Raw genomic sequence first — 27,210 nt, 5'->3', positions numbered from 1 at the left:
GTGATGGTGTTTGATCATAATAAGACTGTAAAATAAAGACTTTTTTGTTTTGCTCTTTGTAAAATGTTTCATGAAACATTCTGTAAAAATATTTGCACTTTTAATTTTAAAAGCATACATTATTCTAAAAATTCAGAGAAAAAAAATAAATAAATAAAAACCACAAAAGTGTCTAAAAGTAATAATGTGATTACAATGTAGATAAAGAAGTTTATTTTGGAGATGGGAATATGATTCTCCGTTTAAGAAGCCTTTTCACAGACACCATGAACTCCTCCGTCATGAATGTGTAGATTATAGGGTTAAGCATTGGAGGAAGTGCAGAGGTCAGAGAGAGATTGATGATCCTTGTGTTAGTGTTAATAATGGATGAAAGTACATATGTAAAAGTGATGGGTACATAAAATATGGCCACTAATGTTAAATGAGCAGTACATGTCTTTGTGGCTCTTTGACGGTCTTGTGGGGTTGTGATTCTGAACAATGTTACAGCTATGCATGTATATGAAAAGATAATAAAAAATACTGGGAACCCGAGAATCACTATCGGGTTCAAATTGTTTATCACATAACTTGGAAAATTATTGCTACAGGCAGAATGATATATAGGCCCATGATCACAGTAGAAACTGTTTATGATGACAATAACTCTGCAGAAAGAAAGTCTACTAATGAAAATTGTAGCAGTAATTATCATTAACAGTGCCACTGCCCATGTGACTGCAATTATAACAAGCATTGATCTATGGGTCACAATCATATGATACCTCAGTGGTAAACAAATGGCTATGAATCTGTCAAAAGACAGAACAGCAAGCGTTAGTGACTGTGCTGAAATAGATACAAAGACAGAGAACATATTACACAAACACAATCCATATGGGATCAACTGATTCCCAAATAAAAATGTGTCCAGTAGCTGAGGGATCACAGCGGTACTCTCACAAATGTCTGTCAGTGATAAATTAAAGACAGCGATATATTTAGGAGTGTGAAGATTTCGGTCTATAATGATAACAAACATGAGGCAGGAGTTTCCAAGCAAAGAAATTATGTAAACAAAAAACAAGAATATATAATAGTATCTCACGTGAGGTATACTAGAAAAACCACTAATATAGAAATAAGATGGAATAGAAATATTCCTGTTTTCAGTGAAATCTTCATTCATGGTCAGTTCACACACTCCTGTCTGGTAAGAAAAGCAGTAGATTATTCAGAGAATCTCGGATAGATATTTTTACTCCAATTTGACTGTAAGCAATTACAATACATTATTTTTTGCCATTATACTTAATTTGGTCCCACTTTATATTAAGTGGCCTTACCTACTATGCACTTACATCAAAAAATAAGTACAATGTACTTATTGGGTTCATATTGAATTGCAAAACACTTTTGCTGCTATTGAGGTGGGATACAGGGAAAGCTTTGGTGGTATAGGTAGGTTTAAGGGTAGGGGTAAGGTGTAAGGGATGGGTCAACAGTGTAATTATAAATGTAATTACAGAAATTAATTACAGATGTAATTACATGCAGGTGTTTTTAAAATATATGTACAGTGTAAAAGCATGTATGTACACAATAAGAGCATTTTATCAAATGATTAATTTAAATGTAAGTACATAGTAGTTAAGGCCACTTAATATAAAGTGGGACCCTTAATTTTTATCCCTGTAAAACAAGACCAAAAGTATAAGCATATTAGATATTACAAACAAATTATCAATTGCCTAATTAAACTAACATTTTGTGTATAATATGTAAGATTTCAGGATCAGTAACTATGGTGTACTCACAGAAAGGTGTAGAGCAGCACAATACAGTAAAGCTAATACAGGCACACGGTGCTGTAAAAAGTCTTCCACTGACCTCATACATACTGAACCATACAGTATATCCCTCAAATACAAATGGCAGGCCCCTCCAGACTTGTCAGCTGACCAATCATAGCACAGAACTGGCATAATCAGATACATCAGAATCAGACACAGATCACAGATACTAATCCACAGAGATGCTGCAAGTAAATGCGAAGGGCGCCTTTTACTTAGCACCTGCAGAATCACTAAAAGAAAGATGAAAAACAAGAAGAGAAACATGACAACTACAACCAACACAATCACATGGCAATTCATAGTTATTGTACAAATTTGCAAAATTAAACAATTTAATTTTACTCAAATATAGGCTACTTAAAGTTCATTGTTCTTAACAGAAAATAAACTGATTATATTACACTATAAAAAAAAAAAACTACCCCAATTGCATTTCGGGGGTCGGTCCCCCACCGCATTCTGGGTGGTAAAATCCGCATTTTTGGTGGGGTTCCCCTAGTAAAATTTGCATTCCAGGGGCTAAATATGATGTTATTTGTGGTCGCTTTAACCCACAGCAACAGTATTAAAGTAGCCAAACTAGGCAACATTGATGATCCCTTCTCCCTGCAAACGCCATCCAAAGCCACGCATCCTCCAAAACACATGAACATGCACAGACCAGAAACGAGACTACCAGAGACAACGTTATTGCATTACAACATGTGTCATTCACAGGTGAGGAAACTTTACAGTACAGTGAGTAACACTACTACTAAAGAAAAATTAGGTTGTTGCTGTTTGCCTGCCATTCTCGCTCTGTCTGCACAGCATATGTGAACACGCTGATGACGAATGATGTCTGCGAGAACAGGCTGCGCAGTGGTATGCAAACACACATTGACTGAACACATGCTATCGTTTCATTCAGACCAAATGCAATGATTGAACGAACATTTTATGGTCCTACATCTTCCACAGATTATATATATTTATAAAAATACATTTAGACTGCTTAACATAGTGATTGCTATCAGGATATGAGGAGACTTTTAACCAGCCTAAAAAAAGTTTCTGTAGAGAATCATTAGTAGATTAACCTTGGTGGACTTGAACTTGAAAAAATGGTGTAGTGACAACTTTCCGCAGTTGACACAACATACCTTCTGATGTTCATTCATGTTTATTTTTGTGATAATAACTTAATTCATTTCAAACTGGTTGTTTGGTTTAATAACCTGTCTGGACGTGTTCATATTGGCTCATTCAGTGACGCACAAAGACCATGCATTGTGCACCTGCCTATAGGCACATATTACTAACGCGCCCTGAAAACGACTGAGCTATCGACCAGCAAAAACCTGGTCTAAAGTCAATGGCACAGTCGTTTTCAGTTGCCTCAAAATAGCAACACATCAACAATGCGCCTGAACACACCTCGTTTTCAGAAAAAGCGCGCCCATGGGTGAACAGATGGGTGCGAGTGCATATGCTATTTAAACAATGTGGGCACTCGACGTGAAAATGATAACTGCGTCGGGCTGAAACCAGCAAAAAACACTTGTGTCATGCCTGGCATCGCATTGCGCTGGGTGTACCAATCAGATAGGACCCCTAATCATCATTTAGTGGACTGATTCACTGATAGCACCCAAAGTCAAATCTATAGTAACTGTTAATTTCACATTAATTATATTATCATTATGCTGAAAAACTTTAGAGCTACTGTATCATTTAGACTTGCAGACATAATTTATAACACAGTATGCTTGCTATGGCAAGGTGAGCCAGAAGAAAATGTGATCAGATGATGATAGCTAACTAATGATGATGAAATACAGTAATCATCATGTAGTGGTTCAATTCACTGATTTTATCCAGAATCTAATCATTAGCATGAGTTTTTATTTTTACATTATTGTGTATTGTAACCCTAGAATGCAACCACATGATACCCTACAGTGTTGTGATATTTCAAGTTTTTTTATACTCATTAGACAGTTTTGACTTATCAAATCACTGACACACACAGACATCAAGAATCAGTGTATGAATCTCAACAATTCAGATAAACTTTTCATTTGTTGATTGTCACCATTGTTGAGATTCATAAACTGATTCTTGATGACTGTGTGTCTAAAAGATTGTAGCTCTAAACATTTTTTGCATAATGATTTTATAAAATCTTTTACAGTATTTGAGTGTCATAACATTAATGCAACAATATCACTGGGCTGATATAATTAACAATGTGAAATGAACAGATATATTCAGAGATTTAATCTCTGGATATTAACAGTGAATCAGAAATGACATTTCTGTCAAGTGGCAACATCACCTCAGTTTCTCTTGGTTCACCTTGTTACAACAAACATACTTTTAAAAAAACACACAGTTAATTACAGCCAGGAAAAAAAACTAATATTAATAAGTCAGGAGCCCAATTAAAGAAAACAACAATCACCATAATGGTGACTTCAAACTAAACTATTATTTTCAATAAGACATCAACATCTAAACCTCTGTTAATTCACAATACATACTTTTGTGTATGTATGAAAGAAATAAAGTCAAACTAGTTTTAATAAGTGAAGCTGTTGTTTTAGTTGTGTAATCATCCTCTGCTGAGATCTAGAGAGATCTGTTAGTGTTTAATGTTCTGTGCTGGGATTTAAAGTGTTTCTGTATTGTCTGATTTTATTTTTTATTTTTTTGAGGTTACCATTGTGCAGAAGACTAGTGCCTGTGCTTCAGTCGAGGATGGGCCAGCAAACATTGATGTTGTGCTTTAGATTGTTTTGTTTGAAAAACATTAATTGTGTAGTTACCAATATAGTGATGTATGTGTTATTGAAATGATTAAACAAAAAGATTTGCATTTCACACTGAAAGTGTTTGATAATAATAATTCAGGTAAAGACTGTAAAATAACGACTTCAATGTATGTTAGAACAAAAGAAATTCACACTAAAAGAACAATGATTTAACCTTCACATTATTTGTTTTATTGTTGTTGTTTTTTCATAACGTAAATTGTGGCTTACATTAATGTAGTTTGTTAGTGGTTTCAAAATTTGTTAATGAGGTCATGATACATGTTGTCTGGCTTTTTATAGAACCTGTGATATTATAGAAGCATACATTATTCTAAACATTCAGAGAAAAAAGAAAAAAAAACACAAACGTGTCTAATAGTAATAATGTAATTACAATGTAGGTAAAGAGATTTATTTCCGAGATGGGAATATGATTTTCCGTTTAAGAAGCCTTTTCACAGACACCATGAACTCCTCCGTCATGAATGTGTAGATTATAGGGTTAAGCATTGGAGGAAGCGCTGAGGTCAGAGAGAGATTGATGATCCTTGTGTTAGTGTTAATAATGGATGAAAGTACATATGTAAAAGTGATGGGCACATAATATATGGCGACTAATATTAAATGAGCAGTACATGTCTTTGTGAATCTTTGACGGTCTTGTGGGGTTGTGATTCTGAACAATGTTACAGCTATGCATGTATAAGAAAAGACAATAAAACATGCTGGAAACCCAATAATCACTACCGGGTACAATCCGGCTATCACATAACTTGGAAAATTATTGCTACAGGCAGAACGATATATAGGCCCATGATCACAGTAGAAACTGTTTATGATGACAATAACTCTGCAGAAAGAAAGTCTACTAATGAAAACTGTAGAAATACCTATCATAAACAGTGCCACTGCCCATGTGACTGCAACTATAACAAGCATTGATCTATGGGTCACAATCATATGATACCTCAGTGGTAAACAAATGGCTATGAATCTGTCAAAAGACAGAACAGCTAGCGTTAGTGACTGTGTTGAAAGAAATAAAAAGACAGAAAACATATTGTACAAACACAATCCATATGGGATCAACTGATTCCCAAACATAAACGTGTCCAGTAGCTGAGGGATCACAGCGGTACTCTCACAAACATCTGTCAGTGATAAATTAAAGACAGCGATATATTTAGGAGTGTGAAGATTTCGGTCTATAATGATAACAAACATGAGGCAGGAGTTTCCAAGCACAGTAATAATGTATACAAAAAACAAGAATATATAATAGTATCTCACGTGAGGTATACCAGAAAAACCACTGATATAGAAATAAGATGGAATGGAAATATTCCTGTTTACAGCGAAATCTTGATTCATGGTCAGTTCACACACTGATCTTGTGTTTAACCTGTCTGGGAAGAAAAGCAATACATTTTAAAAAGCTGTTGTAAGTAAATTATTTCATTATGCTATTTACCTCTACAACAAATATTGCAATATGGGAATGTCAGATAGATACTTTTACTCCAATTTGACCTTAAGCAATTACAATTAATTATTTTTTTTGCCATTATACTTTTATCCCTGCAAAACAAGACCAAAAATATGAGCATATTACAAGCTCTAAAACTAATTATATTTTAACATGCATTTTAAAAACAGCCAAATTAAACAAACTAAAGATTTTGTATATAACCTGCAAGATTTCAGAATCATTAGCTATGGGTGTACTCACAGAAAGGTGAAAAACTGCACAATACAGTAAAGCTAATACAGGCACACAGTACTGTAAAAAGACTTTCTCTGACCTCATATGTACTGAACTATATATCCCTCATATACAAATGGCAGGCCTCTCCAGACTTGTCAGTTGACCAATCATTGCACAGAACTGGCATGACAGGCACATCAGAATAAGATGACTAATCAACAGAGATGCTGCAAGTAAATGCAAGGGAGCCTTTCACCTATAAAAATGTATGGAAGTTACAGGCACATGCAGAATCACTAAGGGAAAGATGAAAAACACGAAGAGAAATGCAACAATTACAGCCAACATAGTCTCATGGCAATTCATAGTTATTGTAAGTCTGGAAGCTTACGCTGCTATTTTGAACCAATAATCGGAAACAAAAGCAGTTGAAGGATGACATGCATAATTCAGTTATTTATCTGACTCCAATATAATTAATCTGACTCCATTAAAGTTGTTGTTATTTTTTACCTCTTATTCATTAAAGGTAAAAGTCTTTCTTAGAATTGATAGGAAAACGTAGGATTTAACCTGAACGTTTAGATAACAAAAGTTACAATTAATTTAGCTTTCAACATTATCAGTTACAAAAGGAAAGATTCTCAAAACCTTTAAAGCAGGCAAAGTTATTTAAAAGTTATTTATTTATATAGAAAACTTAGTTGTAACAAATAATGCACTGCTGTGCAGAAGAGGCCGTAAAAGCCTTTCTTGTATTAAGAGGTTATGCATCTGTGTGCGGGAGTGGCAGGGTTAAAGCCTTTATCCCAGAACAACAGTTACCTTTCCTTCTTATACCCTGAGCAAAGCATTGTTATACATGAGTGCGAATACCAACATCAAAACCAACTGACAGGAAACAAAAAGATATGGCAAATGGGTAGTGATCAAGAGGGAGAGAAGTGCATTAGCATATTCTCCTCAATGCATGTTTAAGCAATACCTAGATTGTACATTAGGATACTTTAATGTCTTCATTAAGTACACTGCCATTCAGTTCAGTTTATAAGCTGTCAGATGAGACCAAACATGACATAGTTAGTTAGAAAACACTAGTAGATAAATAGCATGTAGTTGAAAGCATACACAAGTGCTGGTCATATAATTAGAATATCATCAAAAAGTTGATTTATTTCACTAATTCCATTCAAAAAGTGAAACTTGTATATTATATTCATTCATTACACACAGACTAATATATTTCAAATGTTTATTTCTTTTAATTTTGATGATTATAACTGACAACTAAGGAAAATCCCAAATTCAGTATCTCAGAAAATTAGAATATTGTGAAAAGGTTCAATATTGAAGACACCTGGTGCCACACTCTAATCAGCTAAGTAACTCAAAACACCTGCAAAGGCCTTTAAATGGTCTCTCAGTCTAGTTCTACCAGAAAGACTCGGGAAGCAAGAAATACGATGAATGAGATTTATTAGACAGTATGAAAATGAATTAATCAATGATGAATGATTAAGTTCTTTGGCGTAGGCCCCGTCCATATGCACGATCCGGAGGGTAGCAGACGTTTGCTGGTCCTGCCTTTAGATGAAGGCAGGGGCGGAGCCTACCCCAAAATAACTGTGTATGAAAGGAAATACGCACCAGTTGGAGGATTCCGTTGATGGCGTTCCTAAATATTACCATAGAGAAAGAGATGATGAATGCACAGACATTGATAATGTTGAATCATTAAAGAGAAAAATCATTATGCCTTAGCTCTAATGATGTGAAGATTCAGAGTAGGCCGTAACCTTACCACGTTAGGCAGAGCATGAAAGGCCGCGCAGGCCGTAACCTTGCCACGTTAGGCCGAGCATTAAAGGCCGCGTAGGCCGTAACCTTGCCACGTTAGGCCGAGCATGAAAGGCCGCGTAGGCCGTAACCTTGCCACGTTAGGCCGAGCATTAAAGGCCACGTAGGCCGTAACCTTGCCACGTTAGGCCGAGCATGAAGCCGCGTAGGCTGTAACCTTGCCACGTTAGGCCGAGCATGAAAGCCGCGTTGGCTTTAAATTGTAACAAAGACATAAAATACAGTATGAGAAGCCTGCATGTCAACGAGCCGCGTTGGTCGCGTTGGATAGCCACGATAAGCAAAAGTGAGGAGAAGACAGAGTAGATGCGCTGAAAAGCGATATAGATGCAGATAGTAAGATGTGTCTTGACAGTACACTTACCATAGTTGATTTAATTATAGTATTTTTAGAAATGCTGTGATCTTACCTGATTCTTTAAGAAATAACTTGGCAATCCTAGATTTATCATAATTGTACATCTGTAAGTAAATGTGTTTTGATGCTGATGATCAGAATTAGGCATGTTAGTCTGAGACACTAGAGACTGCATATGTGGACCATGTTCCATAGATTTAGTGGTTTGATCATGAGTGAGTATATGGAAATCATAGCGAGTGATATTGAATCATATGAAACACCACCACCAGTAGTTTGACTAAGGAACGTACCTTTGATTTTACTTGAGAGAGCTTGCTGAGCATTTCTGATGGTTTGAGCATCACATCTAATGTAGGATTCATATGCTGAAGAAGACCATCTGCCCAGGAGTTTGATTGAGGATGGAGGAATCCCTCGTTCGGCTGCTGTAGTAGCAGCGCCGATCCTAAATGAATGTCCGGTATACAGATGAGTTGGTAGCTTGCAATTCTGTAGAACAGTCGCTAGATGGGTTCTAAACCAGTCTCTTGATATAGGAGACCCGTTGGGAAGTATAAAAAGTGCAGAATTGTACGAGCTTTCAGATAATGAACCATGGATTTGAAGGGGCAGTAATTATTGTTAATCCTTGATATGGTTATAGTTAGACTGGGCAGAGATGTCTGAAAGCCTGAAAACGAAAGCTAGAGAGTGAGTCAGCAATTCCATTAAAATGTCCAGGAATATGGACAGCCTTAACGATAAAACTATGAATCACTGACTGCCAAATAATTCTCCTTACGACTGACATGATTTCCGGACGGGGAGATCTTCCTTTATTTATTATAGCGACGGCTGCTTCGTTATCGCAAAACATAGTAATGCGTTTAAGAGACCAAGCTGAACCCCAGAGAACGCTAGCTACCGCGATGGGATATAATTCGTAGAGCGCGGAAGAAGCGGAGCCTGAATCGAGAGTTGAAAACTCCACTGGCCAAGTTTCTGCAAACCAGGAACCTTGGAAATATCCCCCAAAACCTATAGAAGGAGCAGCGTCAGTAAATAGATCCATAGACGATTCTGAAACGTCATTATAGAAGAATGAAATGCCTTTCCAGCTGTTAAGCAGTTTGTTCCAGAACCTGAGATCAGACACACATCCTTCGTCTAAGACGACAGTATCGCTTAAGTTGACCACTAGGATAAGCAGACGGGAAATAAATGCTCTCCCTTGCGGAATAATGCTCATAGCAAAGTTGAAATGCCCGAGGAGAGAGAGCATGTCACGTTTAAGTGAATTCTCGAATTCTGATTAGTTTCTCGTCAGGCAGAGAAGCTTGCAACTTGACTGAATCCAGTAAAATGCAGAGAAACTCCAGAGAGGTTGATGGACCTAGAGTTTTCTCTTTGGAAAGAGGAACACCAACGTCAGTGAAGATCTGTTTCTAAAATAGATGTTTGAGGAGACGGGAAATCGATCAGTAGAAAATCATTGAGCAAATGCAAGACAAATGGAGGATTGCACACGTTCAAGAGAATCCAACATAGAGCTTCTGAAATGCAATTGAAGATATGCGGACTGCTCTTACACCCAAAAGTGAGCCTGACAGCGAAATAAAATGTTGAATCCCATTTAACGCCAAAGAGGTGCCAATCTGATGGGTGAATAGGTATGATTTTAAAGGCATCCGTGATATCAGCCTTAGCGAGCCAGGCGCCGTGGCCTGCGAGCTTAATTAGTTGAATGGCGTTATCAACTAAAGCGTAGTAGAGAGAAAAAGGTTCTGAAGGGATGCACTCGTTGGCGCTTGCAATCGTATTAGAATGAGGCGAAGACATATCAAATATTAACCGCTTTTTCCCGGAGTATTTAGGAGTAGCAACGCCCAGGGAATTTACGTGAAAGGGAGAAAAAGGAGGAGAAGAGAATGGTCCGATAACGTATCCTTTATTGATTTCTTTCTCGAGCAAAACAGAAACCACGTCTGGTTCGGATAATGCCGATTGCAAGTTTTTTGCAACGTATGAGGTGGAGAGATGAGAAAGGCTGCCTACCCGAAACCCTTGGGAAAGCCCAGTAATTAAATAATCTACGAATAGGGAATCAGGATGAGAAGAGAGAAGATCATAGAGATTTTGAATGTCAATAGGAGTAGAAGGATGTCTTTTCAGAATCGTTTCTGAGGAATGGGTTTCTTTTGGTTCGTAGCTCTCAGACGTCTTGGACAGACGTATTTTGGGTGTGGATCCTTGTAGATGCTACAAACGTGTGAAAATTTACATTTAAAAACTGTACAGACAGCTTCATTAAAATTATTACAGAGAGGAATGCCATTGAAAATTTCAATAGGGCGACCTTTAACATCAACATTAGCGCTTACTGTTTCAGCACCAGGGACAGCGCTCGTGACGTTACTGACGAGAACCTTAGGACAGAAAGATGCAGCATGTCCATGTGAGCTGCATACTGAACATGTCAGAGTTTTTTGGTCACCAAATTGACGAATCAACAGTTCTGTGTCAGTAATAGACCAGTCTAACCTCGTGTTGGAAAGCGTGATGAAGGAAGCCGATTTTGCAGAGAAAGATCTGTGGTATTTGTAGAATAAAGTTCCTACATATCTTTGATTCAGATCTGCCATCATTGCTAGGTAGAGATCGAATTCTTCCCAGCGATCGAGAAAAGCTTGGCAGAGGACGACTCTGTAAATGCCGAAGGCGATAACAAATTCAGAGAATGAGAGATTGTTTTGTAATCTGGGATCGGATGACTTTAAGAAAACTGCCACGTCACCGCAGTCCACCATTTTGCGATCGGCCGTGTGTGAGGGAAGCAGCAAGGTAGCTAAATTAATGTCCTTACCTTGAATGATGTTTGAACGTAGCAGAGGAGATACTGAAACCGCTGCTGGTGCAATGAAGCGCCTAACGAAAGTTTGCGCTGGCACAGCAGTAGAGAGGTTGAACTGCGTAGACGTAGATGGTCCTAATCCTTGTATCTGAGCCGTAGGAAGAGCCGCTGTTGTCGTAGCGAAAGAAGTGGAAGGAAAAGCTTGAAATTCGCATGGATCGAACAATGAAATACCGGCCGAGGAGGCACCGGGAGCGCATAAACCTGGAATCTAGGCTTTTAACAGTCTCTCAAAGGCTATGGATGGCCTGGATAAGTTGGCTGTTAGGATCTATCGATTTGTGAGGAGGAGACGATGGAATAGCCGCAGAAGATGTGGGTCTTTTAGCAGCACTGGGAGACGCCGACTTGGCTGTACGTTTCTTACCAGCTAGCTTGGGCTGAGCTGACAGTGTTGGAGATGTCGGAAAGGGGATCCGCAGGTGTAGCTGAAGAGCTGCCTAGGGTATTAGAAGCCAAAAGAATCAAATAGTCTCTCGACAGGTTGCTGGTGAGAGGAATGCCTTGGGCCTCTGCTCAGAATTCAGTGTAAAGACGCAATACTGCATTAAAGCAGACCTTAAATATGCTGGGTCTGACCCACCTCAGGCCCTAGTATCAAAAGCAACTCTGATACTGTTCTGGTTCAATGAAAATTAATGTCAAATATAGCCGCCCTAAACTACATCATTGTCATGACAACCAAAAGCATTCCAGTCAGCTCAGGCGGTGTGATATTCAAGAAGCAGGAGGAAACATATAGGGCATTTTTTTTTTTTAAATGTCTACCAAAAAGGGGCAGTGAAGTAAAAGAGTCCTGTACTCACATCGTGAAACAAACCACCAAAATAACAGCAGAGAATCATTGTGTGTCATCAATTGGCTTTCGCCATTTGTAATCTTCCTATGAAGAGACTGTCAGATCAACGTGCTGATACATTTCTCTAAGATACAGTAAATGCTTAACACAATCAGCATCACTGTGATTGTGCATTGTTATATTATATTCCAAAAATCATCCCCTTGATGATGGTATTTCACCCACACACAACAGTCTGGTGACATCTGCTGCCCTGCCTGACAAGCAAATGCTAGCATCATTTGTTGCCAGAGTGCGTACACACCTCACGCACCGGATGCTGTGCACGTGCTCAATGCAGTTGGATATAGTGGTGTATTAGAGGTAAAAAATTATAGATAAGTAATGTTTGTGTCTTAGGACATCAATGTGTCGTCACGAGCCGTAGGGTTTAATTTGGATGTGTCTGTGAATTTTTTTTTACTCTCATAGATCTTGTTCCCATTGCCCATGCATTATACGACTGACAGATGGCAACGGTTGGAGTTAAAAATCATCATTTGCATTCTACTGAAGAAACAAAGTTACCTACATCTTGGATGCCCTGGAGGTAAGCAGGTAAACATCAAATTTTCATTTTTGGGTGAACTATCCTTTTAATTTAGTTAATTCATCTATACATCAGCTCTGGAGAAAACAGTGATGCAAGGAACCCAAACTCCATCAGGTGAAAAAAATGGAGAAAAAACCTTGGGAGAAACCAGGCTCAGTCGGGGGTCCAGTTCTCCTCTGGCTAACAATAAACAGTGCATGACTATGATTCAGGCAGCATTACAGGTCATAAGTTGCAACAGTCAAAATATTTAATCAAGTCCCATCTAGTTGAAGATCGGATTCATCACTCCGGTATGGAAAGGTTTGTTGGGGATCCATGCCACTGGCTGTCGTGTCGATAAGGTCTTCACAGGGGATGGTCTAGTTGACACAATCTCTGTTTACACTTCAGGGATGCGTTGTTGTCGTGTCTAGGTGCAAGTCTTCCATCTGATCTGGATACGGCCCGGATCCGACTGACTACATCGGGTGTTAAAGGAATAATAACCACACAAACCTAACCTCAGTGTTTGGTGTAGGCAAATTGATGTAGGTGATTGACATGACCAATAAAATCTTAAGTACTGGCTGCATGGTGGAGTTTCTTCTGAACGGGGGGTTGTGCTAATGAGAATGTGGCATATTTGGACATGGGTGTGGCTTCTGATGTCACACTTGTGATGTGTGATGTGGGCCGGGTTGGATGTCCACCACAGGCTGCAGCGAGATGCTTCTCCTTATGTTGCAGTTTTCGAGGGGTTACCATTGTGGTGAACAGAGCATGTGACTAGGTCCAGGATGGACTGTAATTTTTTAAGTTAAAAGTAAAGAGTTTAAGAAGTAAAGGAAAGATATTTATATGAAGTGTAGTAGGAATTCACCCTTTGCCGGGAGTTTGGATGACAGGCAATCTGACCAATCATAACCCTATAGAAATTTTAGGTTCCCAGAACATTCTCAGAATGTCCCCACTGGTGTTAAGGACGTTGCATAGTAACGTTCCCAGAACGTTCAGAGACGGTCATGATGTTGAGTTCTTTTAAGGTTTGGGAGATGTTATTTGGCTGACTTTCACAGAACATTCAAGACATTCTCTGAATGTTAATGGAACCATATTTTATTTGGAAATGTTCTCAGAACATCCCTGCTGCCCTTGTCAAAATTTTTTATTGAAAATCAGAGCTAAACTGACTACAAAAGGCTGTTCGAACAAAAAACTTTTTTTCTTAAATGTTTTACAAAAAAATAAAAGCTCTTTACAGGTATTTCCTGGATTAATATTATGAAATTTTTTCTTTAAAATGCAAATCACAGCAATAAGTCATTAGCTGACAACAGCACATGCATGAGCTTATGTAACTGCTGTATCAGCAACTACACAGTTACTACAGCCTTTAAAAAAAAAGCAACATGCAGCATAACATCAGTGTTTCTGGCTCATCACTGACTAAAGCACAGGCTCTACTCTCCAGCACAATGGTAACCTCACAAAACCCAGATAACAGAAACAACATTAAACACAGATCTCTCTAGATCTCGGCATCTTCACTTATTACAAATCACTCTGACTTTATTTCTTTCATACAAAACATCTTAATGAGGTGTTGATGTTTTTCTGCGTATGATCCTCAACAATGACGACAACATTTTCGGATAACTCTGAACATCACAAAACAAGCTACTAAGTCACAAAAAAAGATTTTTGTTTATTGTCACCATTGTTGAGGTTTAAATAACCAAATTCATCTGAGTAAAGAAAGTTTTTTTTTTTTTTTTTGAAAATGTTTCATGAAATTTTCTGCAAAATTATTTGCCCTTTATTTGAATTAGGAAATTGTACTTTATTTTTGTGGGTTTTGTTTGTCAGCTGCCAGTCATTTGACCATTTTTTTAAGTGTATGTTACTTGTTTAATATTATTTGTAATTACTGACTAAAAGTAAGTAAATTTATTATATAACTATAACTGGTTTAACATAATACTGTTATAACTAATACTGTTATTGTCTCTTATTTTTGCTACTTGGCCACAGTGCATTCCTTCAATGTATGACAGATGGAAGGAACAAAAGAAATACACACTAAAGGAACAATGATTTAACCTTCACATTATTTGTTTTATTGTTTTTTGGGGTTTTTTTTTTTGATAATGTAAATTGTGGCTTTTACATTACAGTAGTTTGTTAGTGGTTTCAAAATTTGTTAACGAGGTCATGATACCTGTTGTCTGGCTTTTTACAGAACCTGTGATATTATAAAAGCATACATTATTCTAAACATTCACAGAAAAAAAACACAAACGTGTCTAATAGTAATAATGTAATTACAATTTAGATGAAGAGGTTTATTTTGGAGATGGGAATATGATTCTCCGTTTAAGAAGCCTTTTCACAGACACCATGAACTCCTCCGTCATGAATGTGTAGATTATAGGGTTAAGCATTGGAGGAAGCGCTGAGGTCAGAGAGAGATTGATGATCCTTGTGTTAGTGTTAATAATGGATGAAAGTGCATATGTAAAAGTGATGGGCACATAATATATGGCGACTAATATTAAATGAGCAGTACATGTCTTTGTGGCTCTTTGACGGTCTTGTGGGGTTGTGATTCTGAACAATGTTACAGCTATGCATGTATATGAAAAGATAATAAAAAATGCTGGAAATCCGAGAATCATTATTGGATACAATCTGCCTATCACATAACTTGGAAAACTATTGCTACAGGCAGAACGATATATAGGCCCATGATCACAGTAGAAACTGTTTATGATGACAATAACTCTGCAGAAAGAAAGTCTACTAATGAAAATTGTAGCAGTAATTATCATTAACAGTGCCACTGCCCATGTGACTGCAACTATAACAAGCATTGATCTATGGGTCACAATCATATGATACCTCAGTGGTAAACAAATCGCTATGAATCTATCAAAAGACAGAACAGCTAGCGTTAGTGACTGTGTTGAAAGAAATAAAAAGACAGAGAACATATTGTACAAACACAATCCATAAGGGATCAACTGATTCCCAAACATAAATGTGTCCAGTAGCTGAGGGATCACAGCGGTACTCTCACAAAAGTCTGTCAGTGATAAATTAAAGACAGCGATATATTTAGGAGTGTGAAGATTTCGGTCTATAATGATAACAAACATGAGGCAGGAGTTTCCAAGCACAGTAATAATGTATACAAAAAACAAGAATATATAATAGTATCTCACGTGAGGTATACCAGAAAAACCACTAATATAGAAATAAGATGGAATAGAAATATTCCTGTTTTCAGCGAAATCTTCATTCATGGTCAGTTCAAACACTGATCTTGTGTTTATCCTGTCTGGGAAGAAAATGAGTACAATATTTAGAGTTGTAAGTAATGATTTCATTATGCTATTTTCCTCTACAACAAATACTGCAATATGGGAATGTCAGATAGATACTTTTACTCCAATTTGACCTTAAGCAATTATAATTCATTATTTTTTGCAATTATACTTTATCCTTGCAAATCAAGACCAAAAATATGAGCATATTAGATATTTTAAGCTCTAAAACCAGTTATATTTTAACATGCATCTTAAAAAACAGCCAAATTAAACAAATTAAAGATTTTGTATATAACATGCAAGATTTCAGAATCATTAGCTATGGGTGTACTCACAGAAAGGTGAAGAACTGCACAATACAGTAAAGCTAATACAGGCACACAGTACTGTAAAAAGACTTTCTCTGACCTCATACGTACTGAACTATATATCCCTCATATACAAATGGCAGGCCTCTCCAGACTTGTCAGTTGACCAATCATTGCACAGAACTGGCATAATCATAATCACTAAAGGAAAGATAAAAAACAAGAAGAGAAATGCAACAATTACAGCCAACACACTCTCATCGCAATTCATTGTTTTTGTGCATTTTGGCTCTTTGAAAGAAAAACTCTTTGTCTGAACTTGATTTAAATATGATCTCCACCTGATGGAAACGTGTTATCTCTACTCAAATACTTCATGTAGGTCGAACTTGATTAAATTAACTTTGGAAACATCTAAGATCAGTTGAGTTAACACAATTCTGTTTAATACATCCTTCATGTTTAAATCTTGTGGAACCACTGTCAATGATTGCAGTTCAGCCAAGGAGTCAACTCAAGTCACCTTTATTTATAGTGCTTTTTACAATGCATATTGTGTCAAAGCAGCTTTACAGTGATAACTGCACAGCAGCACCAGAAGAAAATGGTGTCATTGTCCAGCTTTAGAAAGTTCAGTAGTGATTCATTCCTTTGTAAAAACCAATAGTTTTTAATTTAGTTAATTCATCTATTGGCTCTGGAGAAAACAGTGATGTCATCATTCAACTCAGTTCAACTACCTCCGATGAATGTCCTCCATCTGATCTGGATACGGCCCAGATCCGACTGACTACAGTAGACCTCAGGATAAACAGAGAGATTAATATTAGCGTAGACTCTATTCTTCTTCTGATGTAACGAGTACATTGGGTGTTATAGGATCATAATAATTTGGTACATTTATATAGTGGTTTTCTGGGAACTCTAAGCCCTTTACATATGGAAGGGGGAATCTCCTCAACCACCACCAATGTGCAGCATCCACCTGGATGATGCGATGGCAGCCATATTGCGCCAGAACACCCACACCAGCTTATTGGTGGAGAGGAGACAGAGTGATGAAGCCAATCAGTATATGGGGATGATTAGGAGGCCATGATGGACATTGGGCAAATTTGGCCAGGATGTCGGGGTTACACCCATACTCTTTTTTGAAGGACATCCTGGGATTTCTTAACGACCACAGAGAGTCAGGACCTCCGTTTAACTTCTCAATTGAAGGACATAGCTAATTATAGCTTTTCTTTATACATGTTAGCTAACCAAAAGATGGTACTGGTTATATCCATGGCATTCCCAAAGTAGGCACTTTTCTATTAAAGGGGGCAACGGATGCCAATTTTCCACAAGGTAGTATGATTCTTTAGAGTCTTCATGAAAAATCTATAACATACTTTGATTAAAATTTCTTAATGGTTGTGTAAAAAACACCCCTTTTACCTTGACAAAAACAGCTATGTTCACAGCTACCCATTTCGGTGCATGTCCCTTTAAATAATAATGAGCTACTGTTCACCCTTAATGCATTTTTCATTATAAACATGCAGTTATGAATTACAGTGAGAAGGTTCTAAATAGAAATGACGACATATATGTTTGTTCAACTGTATTATTTTCATAATGAACAAGCTGTGATGTCACGTTTGCAGTGCTTTGTGTGCTCGTGAGGTGCTGGCACTATCAAACAGCAGTCTTTGCAAGGGACTTGCCTCATCATCATGGCAACGGTTCGTGTCCAGGTCAGATTACGTCAGAGTTTGTTGGAAAATCATACCACACTGCTCAGACGTTACGCACAACAAACGCCGATTAAACATGTTCAGTCTTGTGAAAATAAACTCCGACCAACAGCAACAGACGCTGACAGGGGTATCACACACATACCACACTAGCTGCGTCTCAATTCGGAGGCTGCGTCCTGATCCAACAAACTCCAACAGACGTGTTTGTTGGCGTTTATCTGTGCAGTGTGAACTGTCCTTTAACTGTAGCTGCATTCATCTTGGAACTTGCTAACTAAATAGCATATTATTAGGAAAGGCGATTTGCAAAGATTCTAAAAAAAACAACAACTTATAAATACAAAGTTTTGGCATGAAACTCTAATGGGCAGGATAACAGGTCCTTTAACACAACCTGCTAATTATCGCATCATTATCTATAGGTCACAGATGAATGGTTCCTGCTGTATTAGTAGCCAATGAGCTTGCATGCTTAATATTTAAATACATGAGTTGGCATTGCTTTGCAGTGCAGTGTGCTTCAGAAACCCTCCACCTTCCCCAGCTCCACCTGTATAGATCTGCTACGGTTATTCATGTACATTATACTGTACAGCAGCAGCATGTCTTACTTGCTCACAGCAGCGTGTCGTGTATGTATTGGCAGTAGCAAGTCCCGTACTTGTTCTGCAGCAGCAGTAATCAGCAGCAGCAGCAATAAAGCAGCAGTGTAGCAGATCTATTCCACCAAGACCAAATATATCTACATTGTCATATGTCATGACAACTCTCTGAGTGTTTGGCATGGCGTAATCTGACCATGCCAAACACTCAGAGAGTTGTCATGACAGAACTAGTTTACTTAAATGATCTGGGTTTACCTTAACTTTTTTTTTTTTTTACAGTATACAATCTGTTTACGGCCCAGTGATGTTATGTTAGTGATGGACAATTAATTTTCATGTTTTATTGAAACTATTTGTTTTTATCATTATAGTGATTAGTGTTTCCTTAAATTAGACACTTGACCCTTAATGTTTATTACATTACTTTAATAGGTGTAATAGTGTTTCATTAAGAGTATTTATGCATTGATAAAGAAAAAGACTGTGTGTCAAAATGATCAAATCCAACTATAGTTTTCTGCTTTTGTTACATTCAATTGACTGTCATTAAAATAAAAAGTGGAATGTAATTGTAGTAAGGTTGAGGTATTAATGAATTGTTAAAATGTCCTATTGAACATATGCAACTGTTTTGATTGAAAGATTATTGTAACTGGAATAAAACTAGAACTTTTAAGCTGACATTGAGACATTAGACATCAACACTCATACAAAGTGTTGTATTTGTATGATGAGTGTTCATACAAATGAACACTCATTTGTATGCAGAAAAGAAAACAGGATCAGAAGGATCGGGATCGCAAGTCGGGGGGGAAAAGTCTATTTGCCTGATGACTTAATTTGAATTAATTTTCATATTTACATTGTTGAGGCGACATATATCACAAAGTGATTTTGTAGGATTTCTAATTAGCATTTCCATTAAAAGTTCTTCAAGTTGATTAAATCAAAGTGGAGTCCAAGAACAATAAGATTCTGCAGGGGAATGTAAAGGATTTCCATCATGATATGGCCAATTTTAAGCAGAGGCAAAGCAATGCAGAAAAATGAGATGATTAGTATTATATTGGAGTACAAATAAGGTGAACAAAGACATTGTCAGATGAAGCTGACATTGTGATACCTGATACTAAATTGCTGAAATGCATTCTAAAATAAAAAGAAATATTGCAATAATTACTGTAAACATCATGAAGAAATCCACACTGAAAAAAAACCCCACAACTATTAATGTTATTAAACAATAATTTAATGGTAAAAAAAAATAATTTATTTCCGAGATGGGAATATGAATCTTCTTTTAAGAAGTCTTTCCACAGACACCAAAAACTCTTCTGTCATGAATGTGTAGATTATAGGGTTAAGCATTGGAGGAAGCGCAGATGTCAGAGAGAGATTGATGATCCTTGTGTTAGTGTTTATAAAGGACCAAAATGCATATGTAAAAGTGATGGGCACATAAAATATGGCCACTAATATTAAATGAGCAGTACATGTCTTTGTGGCTCTTTGACGGTCTTGTGGAGTTGTGATTCTGAACAATGTTACAGCTATGCATGTATATGAAAAGATAATAAAAAATACTGGGAACCCAAGGATTATTGCCGGGAACAAATTTGCAATCACAGAACTTGGGTAATTATTGTTACATGCAGAACGATATATAGGCCCATGATCACAGTAGAAACTGTTAATAGTGACAATAACTCTGCAGAAAGAAAGACTACTGATGAAAATTGCTCCAATGATTGTTAGCAACATGACTAGTGTCCATGAAGAACCAATTATAACAAGCATTGATCTATGGGTCACAATCATATGATACCTCAGTGGTAAACAAATAGCTACTAATCTGTCAAAAGACAAAATAGTTAGAGTTAGTGACTGCATCGCAAGGAATAATAAAACAGAGAACATATTGGACATGCACAATTTATATGGGATCAACTGATTCCCAAACAAAAATGTGTCCAGTAGCTGAGGGATTGCAGCAGTACTCTCACAAAAGTCTGTCAGGGATAAGTTAAAGACAGCGATATATTTAGGAGTGTGAAGATTTCGGTCTATAATGATAACAAACATGAGGCAGGAGTTTCCAAGCACAGTAATAATGTAGACAAAAAACAGAAATATGTAATAGTATTTCATGCGAGGTATACCAGAAAAACCACTGATGTAGAAATAAGATGGAATAGAAATATTTTCATTTTCAGTAAAATCTTGATTCATGGTGATTTCACTCACAGATCCTGTATTCATGCTGTCTGGGTAGAAAAGAATACATTTTATTAAACACTGCAAGACTTACTGAAACAATTTTCATATAATGTAGAAAATAATTAAATATATTAGTATAAGTAGGACTCTAAATTGAAACCCAACAAAAAAGGCCAAACTTACAAGCATATATTCTATATTCTAAAAAAACAAATTTATAATTTATCATACATGCTCACTTAAAAACAAAAATCTGAATATTACATTTTTACATGAAATACACATCTGTTATAAAATAAGCAAGATTTGAAGAGAAGGCTACAATGCTGTTCAAGTGAAATACCCACAGAAAGGTGAAGAGCGGCTCAATAGGGTCTTGTAAATTTGCTTATACAGGCACGCAGTACTGAATGACCCAGAGCTGTTACATACTACAGTATAAATGCCTCTGATAGTTATATGAATGCCAGGCTGTTGGATTGTTGACCAATCAAGGCTCTGATAGCATGATCAGCTACGTCACATACAGCTAATGATCCATAGAGAGGAAGAACTGTTGTTGTGCTGCTGCTTCTAAATATTTTAGACAAAATAGAATTTGCAGGTTTTTAACAGTAGTACAGTTAGGGCTGGGTGATATATCGCATGCAATTGTCACGCGCATTTTGTCAGTAAAGCCGGTTCCCTGATTACCGCAAAATCGCCATCACCTGCTTTCAAATGGAGCGGCATTTAATAGACAGAACCGTAATTCACTGACAAGCTACGCAATATCGCGTTCATTATCGAAGGTGATTCATCTGCGATACTGAATGTGATATTGCATAGCTTGTCAGTGAACTACGGCTCTGTCTATTAAATGCCGCTCCATTTGAAAGCAGGTGATGGCGATTTTGCGGTAATCGGGGAACCGGCTTTACTGACGAAATGCGCGTGACAATTGCATGCGATATATCTCCCAGCCCTAAGTACAGTACACTTTCACTTTTCACTTTAACTGTTTATTCCAAATAAAATAGACTTTATTTTGGAAACTCATAGCATCTGGAGAGTGTCTTTACTGTCTATAACCTGGACAATGTGAAGGGTGCCCTTTGCCCTCAAAAAGTATGGAAATTACAGCTACACGTTGTTTTAGTAGTGAGGAAGTCATGTTCAAAACTTCTGAAATAGTACATTTTTAGTAAATTATAGCTATTGTAGTAAATTATATACTGTGTTCTGTGGCAATGCATCATAAGTAATGTTTTTTTTTACCTGTAAGCTGATGACAGTATTACTAATCTAACAGCCAGTTTATTCATGATATTTTGTGCCTGTTAGGTTAATTTAGGTTTCAGTCATACAAAGTAAGTTCATGATTTCTTTACCCACAGCAAAGTATGCATGAATGTGAATGTGTAGTAATTAACAAGTGTTGCATCATCACTGAGGTTAGAGATGTGTTAATTACCCTACTAATAGCACTGTGTTTGCTCAGGGAAATCTGTGGAGAGGTACATATGGTACCTGAGAGATTTCATTCTAGGGTCTCAAAGCTCATTAGTGTAAAGCAACAGTGAAAAAACAAGTGGAGCGTGACTTGCAGTGCACACACAAGAAAACAGACACAGAGGGGGCAGAGGTCACATGGAACTTAACATAAAAAAATAACAGAAAACAAGTTAATTCTCAGTCTTGGTCATTATCCTCCAGAGGTCACTTTTCACTACTCTAATGGTGCAATGACATCAAGTTACAAAGAACCCTATATTGTTTATAGTTGATGGATTATAATGCAGGCACTAAAAATGTTAATGCTATAGCAACATGGATTACATTTGAAGCATTTCCTAGTTTACATTTCCTTGTAAACTAATATTGGATCCCACACTTTTAGTGACCAGGGAAATTAATGTTGTCGTAATCCATGTTTCTGTAACTAAAAAATTTGAGTGCATTATAATGCAACTATAGATAGTTGTCACACTATAAGGGGTAAGTTGTCACAATGGAACCTGCCATAAAATAACCTACTATTTGCTTTTTTATTAGCTAAATTAAAATAGTTTGTGTTTGAAAAATACAAATATATCAAGCCATTGTTATGACCAACAAAATGAATAATAAATTCTATAACACTACAGAAAACATGCGACAGATTGCCTAATTAAAATATATATATTTATGAAAAATATCACTTTCCTAAGAAAACGATTCAACCTAAAATGTAAAGGACTCTATAGTTACTGAGATATGGCTCCTGTATACATGATACTATTCAGGTCTCCCAATATCATGTCTGATTATAATACTTACAACTTCTGAATAAATGTGCACTTTAAAAATTATAGGTTACAAGATTTTTTCTTATATGTGTGTGCTTGTGTTTTACCGCAAACTATATTTGGAAAAAACTTTCTATGTTGTTGAAGTCCTAGGTTTACTAGCTTGATTATGGGTGCTAGGAAACCATGACGTATCTGTCACACAATATAATATAAAAGGCAGTATTTCTGTCATATGTTTATCTGGATGAGAAGAACATCTCAGATGGTTTATTATATGGCATTTTAAAGTACTCTAATTGGAATTGTAAAAAAAAATAGAAGTAAAGGACAAGACATTATTTTACATAATATCTTCTTTTTGTTGTTCTTAAAAATGCAAGAAACTCTTTTTGTATTTTTGTTAAAACTATACTACAACTTTCAGAGTTTTCAACACCTGGCCGTCACAGACGCTGTCTGCATCTTTCTGCCTTTTTCCTTCATAGGAGCTTTTTTTCTGTGCATTTATGAGTACATTGAGGCTTTAATTGATTTCATTTTTTCATCTATACAAACTGTATTTTGAAATATTTGTGTGTGTATGTTAGGGGCTGGGTGACTGAAAATGGCAAATGAAAATTTCACTGTGAACAAGATAGACAGTTTTATAATCACTGGATTTGATCACCTGCAGAACCAAAAGCTCCTTGGATTCTTCATCTTAATAACCTACATGCTCATATTGCTTGGGAACGGCATCAATCTGTGTATCATCATGACTGACAGACATTTACACAAACCAATGTACATATTAATCTGTAATCTAGCTGTTGTTGACATAATGTTCTCCTCTACCTGCAGCACAACTATGATCTCAGTGCTGCTGGCTGAGATTAAAACTGTCTCATACTACTCTTGTATCTCAAGGACGTTCTTCTATCATCTTGGTGATTTCACAGAGGTCATGGCTCTGACTTTAATGGCCATAGACCGACTTATTGCAATTAAGCTTCCTTTAAGGTATCACAGCATTGTAACAAATTCACGAACAATTCTGATTATTTTTGTGACCTGGGTCGCTGGTTTTGCTGTTTTGGGTTTTGTGATATCAGTGGTAGACAGTGTCCCATATTGTCAGCCTGTCATCAGATATGTGTTTTGTGACTATGCTTCCATGATCAGAGCTGCTTGTGTCAATCCTGAACCCTATTTTTTCTTACCTGTAATGTTAAGTCTGTGGCCAATGTGTGGACAATTTCCCTTTATTTTGTGCACTTATGCTGTTTTGGCCTACAGTGTGACCAAACTCTCTAACAACTCAAGCAGAAAGCAACTGATCAACACTTGTTTGAGTCACCTCATTGTCCTGCTCAGTTTTTATGCACCAAAGCTTGTGTCTAGCATACTAACTCGAATAGGAGTTGTACTAAATTTAACAGAGCGAAACGCCATTGTGATTGTAGCCTCTCTAGTTCCTCCCTTAATAAACCCCACTGTTTACTGCACCAGAACTAAAGAGATCAGAAAACGATTAGCAGATATATTCTTGCGCAAAAAAATAGTACCGAATCATTTAAAGTCATTATCAATAGCTTTATCATCTTAATTCTGATTGTGATGATGTTGCTGCTGCTTGTTTTGATCATGTGTTTTGTGATGCTGTTGCTCATGTTAGATACTATAAGCCAAAGCATAGACATACGGATATTAAATTGTTTGTTTTCAAATAAAGTAAAAGTAAAATGGGGAAAAAATTTGGAGCTCTGCTTATTCTTTAAAATGACAGTATTGGCAAAAAATTAAAAATGTAGTGTTCAATAGAAATCGTTTCTATGCATTGACAAATACCTGTTAAACAAAACTGTTTGTAGATACATTGTATATCCCATCTTTGTATGTGAAGCATAAACAATATCAGTAATCATAATAATCAAAAATTATGTCCAAACTGTTATAAAAAGTTATTTACTGATTGTATTAAAACATTTGTGCACTGGGATCTGAACCACTAGCTATAAGACACAAATTACTCAACATAACTACTCTATATGGAAAAAGTAGCTTGCTATTTGGATACAATATATAGGCCTATATATACATACATAATATATTACACAGATCTCCAGAATACTTTATTCTGATTGACACTTCAAATTCCAAAGAATTATTATTAATCAAGTGATTTGAATGACAGACACGATTGCAATTTTAATTTACATATAATCAGCCAGGGTATGGAATTTGTATATTTGGCATATTGTTCAGCCAAAAACCCAGAGTACCCAGAGTACCACATCAAGAATCAGCATATAAATCTCACCAACGGTGACATGCTTAATGCTGCAATGCATGCTGGGAGTCATGGATGAGTTTGGCTCCCAGCATGCATAGAAGAATTAAGCATGTCACCGTTGTTGAGATTTATATGCTGATTCTTGATGTCTCTGTGTGTCTAGACATAGAAATAGTTCAAAATGTTTTTTGCCTAATATGATTTTAAAAGTATGTGTCCTCAACAGTGCTCAGCCTCTTGCTATAGTGTCAGCGCTTATAAAACAATATTTATTTATTTATTAATGATAAACTACACTCTCAATCAAGTATAAACCTTGGGATGAAAACTGTGGATATTTGACGATATCATCAGTAAAGATCCAATAGATCACTTCCAGTATTTCTCTTTTTTCATCATAACAGCTGTGTCGTATAAACACTGAATTACAGCAATCACAGAAACACTAACATTAAAAGTCAAGGTCAAGAGCACAACTAAAGCAAACACTATACACAATGATGACTTTAATAATTTTTAAGTAAATTCAACTAATTACGTTTTACAGTGTAATACGCATGCGAATGATGTCACCATTTTCACAAATTCATGTTTTTTTTTTTTGTTTAAATGTAGATGATAAAGGTATAGTTTTCAAAAACTTAAACTTTGAAACTCGATTTCAAAAGCTTGCATTTTAAGGTTGCCAAAATGCATTTGTTTTGTAAATGAATGACCAAAATGCATAAAACGTTTTCTGTTTTTAGCTGAAAGCAGTGTCAAGTAAATGGCCCCTAAGAAAATAGCAATGCAACTTCTTCACTACCAAGGGCGTTTCTAGCATGTCATCAGTACTGGGACACAGACCCCAATCAAAAAATGCCCGAATATTTAAAGCTGCTGTCCACGATTTTTGTTCCTCTAGCGGTTAATAAACAGAACTGCACTCGTCTTGCAGAGGAACATTCTAGCCGGAGCTATTTTCTCCATGTAAGTCTATGGCGAGTCACGCAGTTTCTGCGATAGTCTGCGGCGGGTCCTACCAGTCGTGTCTGATATAGTCAGAATATAAACACTTAATATAAGTGTACCATAATGATTCAGGATAAGACAAAACATGGTTTGGAAAATGGATTAATGTTGTATATTCTCATTATATAATTTTTGTAAATTTTTAACACCAAAAAAGTTGCGGACTGCAGCTTTAAAAAAATAGTTATAAAATGTATATATTTAAATAAATAGGTTTTGAAATACAGAGTCAAGCTGCTTCACAGATGACAAAAGACATTTGCAGGTTTTGTTTCCTACTGTGGATTGTATGTAAATATCTCATGCAGCTCTCTTTTTGTTTTATTTCTTATAAAGTATCCAGTCACTATTTCAGTGTGAGAAATTGCTGAAACCAGTTCTGCGCATGAGTGAATTAAACTGAATTGTAAACAAATTCAGACCTTTTTGCAAACTCATTTGTCAGATTAGATCAAAAGAGTTATTTATTTGCGAATCTGGCATCATTAGTTCTGATTGTAAACAGTGAAAAGAAAAAACACAACATGATTGCTGAAATATTATCAGGGAAAATGATTCTCAGATTGGTATACCATAATCTCCATTGTCAAACAAGGATTAATCAATAATATTTTACTGGGACACAGAGGTATTTCACAGG

At 36.6% G+C, this 27,210-nt stretch overlaps 5 protein-coding genes across 5 annotated transcripts; 1 reads left to right on the top strand and 4 right to left on the bottom strand.

Moving 5' to 3' along the window:
• Positions 1–211: 211 nt before the first annotated feature.
• LOC137029554 (olfactory receptor 13C2-like) lies at positions 212–1,171 on the bottom strand. Its single transcript, XM_067399165.1, has one exon. It carries the CDS (start codon positions 1,169–1,171, stop codon positions 212–214), a length of 960 nt encoding a protein of 319 aa, XP_067255266.1.
• A 3,873-nt stretch (positions 1,172–5,044) lies between these two features.
• On the bottom strand, positions 5,045–6,004 carry LOC137029553 (olfactory receptor 13C2-like). The gene has a single exon (XM_067399164.1). The coding sequence runs from the start codon at positions 6,002–6,004 to the stop codon at positions 5,045–5,047; it is 960 nt and encodes a 319-aa protein (XP_067255265.1).
• Positions 6,005–15,161: 9,157 nt separating this feature from the next.
• On the bottom strand, positions 15,162–16,121 carry LOC137029552 (olfactory receptor 13C2-like). The gene has a single exon (XM_067399163.1). The coding sequence runs from the start codon at positions 16,119–16,121 to the stop codon at positions 15,162–15,164; it is 960 nt and encodes a 319-aa protein (XP_067255264.1).
• Positions 16,122–20,069: 3,948 nt separating this feature from the next.
• or42b2 (odorant receptor, family 42, subfamily B, member 2) lies at positions 20,070–21,029 on the bottom strand. The gene has a single exon (XM_067399162.1). It carries the CDS (start codon positions 21,027–21,029, stop codon positions 20,070–20,072), a length of 960 nt encoding a protein of 319 aa, XP_067255263.1.
• A 2,862-nt stretch (positions 21,030–23,891) lies between these two features.
• On the top strand, positions 23,892–24,872 carry LOC137029550 (olfactory receptor 6N1-like). Its single transcript, XM_067399161.1, has one exon. The coding sequence runs from the start codon at positions 23,892–23,894 to the stop codon at positions 24,870–24,872; it is 981 nt and encodes a 326-aa protein (XP_067255262.1).
• Positions 24,873–27,210: the final 2,338 nt, after the last annotated feature.

The sequence above is a fragment of the Chanodichthys erythropterus genome, chromosome 10, assembly GCF_024489055.1.
Source record: "Chanodichthys erythropterus isolate Z2021 chromosome 10, ASM2448905v1, whole genome shotgun sequence".
Lineage (NCBI taxonomy): Eukaryota > Metazoa > Chordata > Actinopteri > Cypriniformes > Xenocyprididae > Chanodichthys > Chanodichthys erythropterus.
Note: the sequence above shows the minus strand (reverse complement) of the source record. Positions and strands in the feature narration are given on the sequence as shown.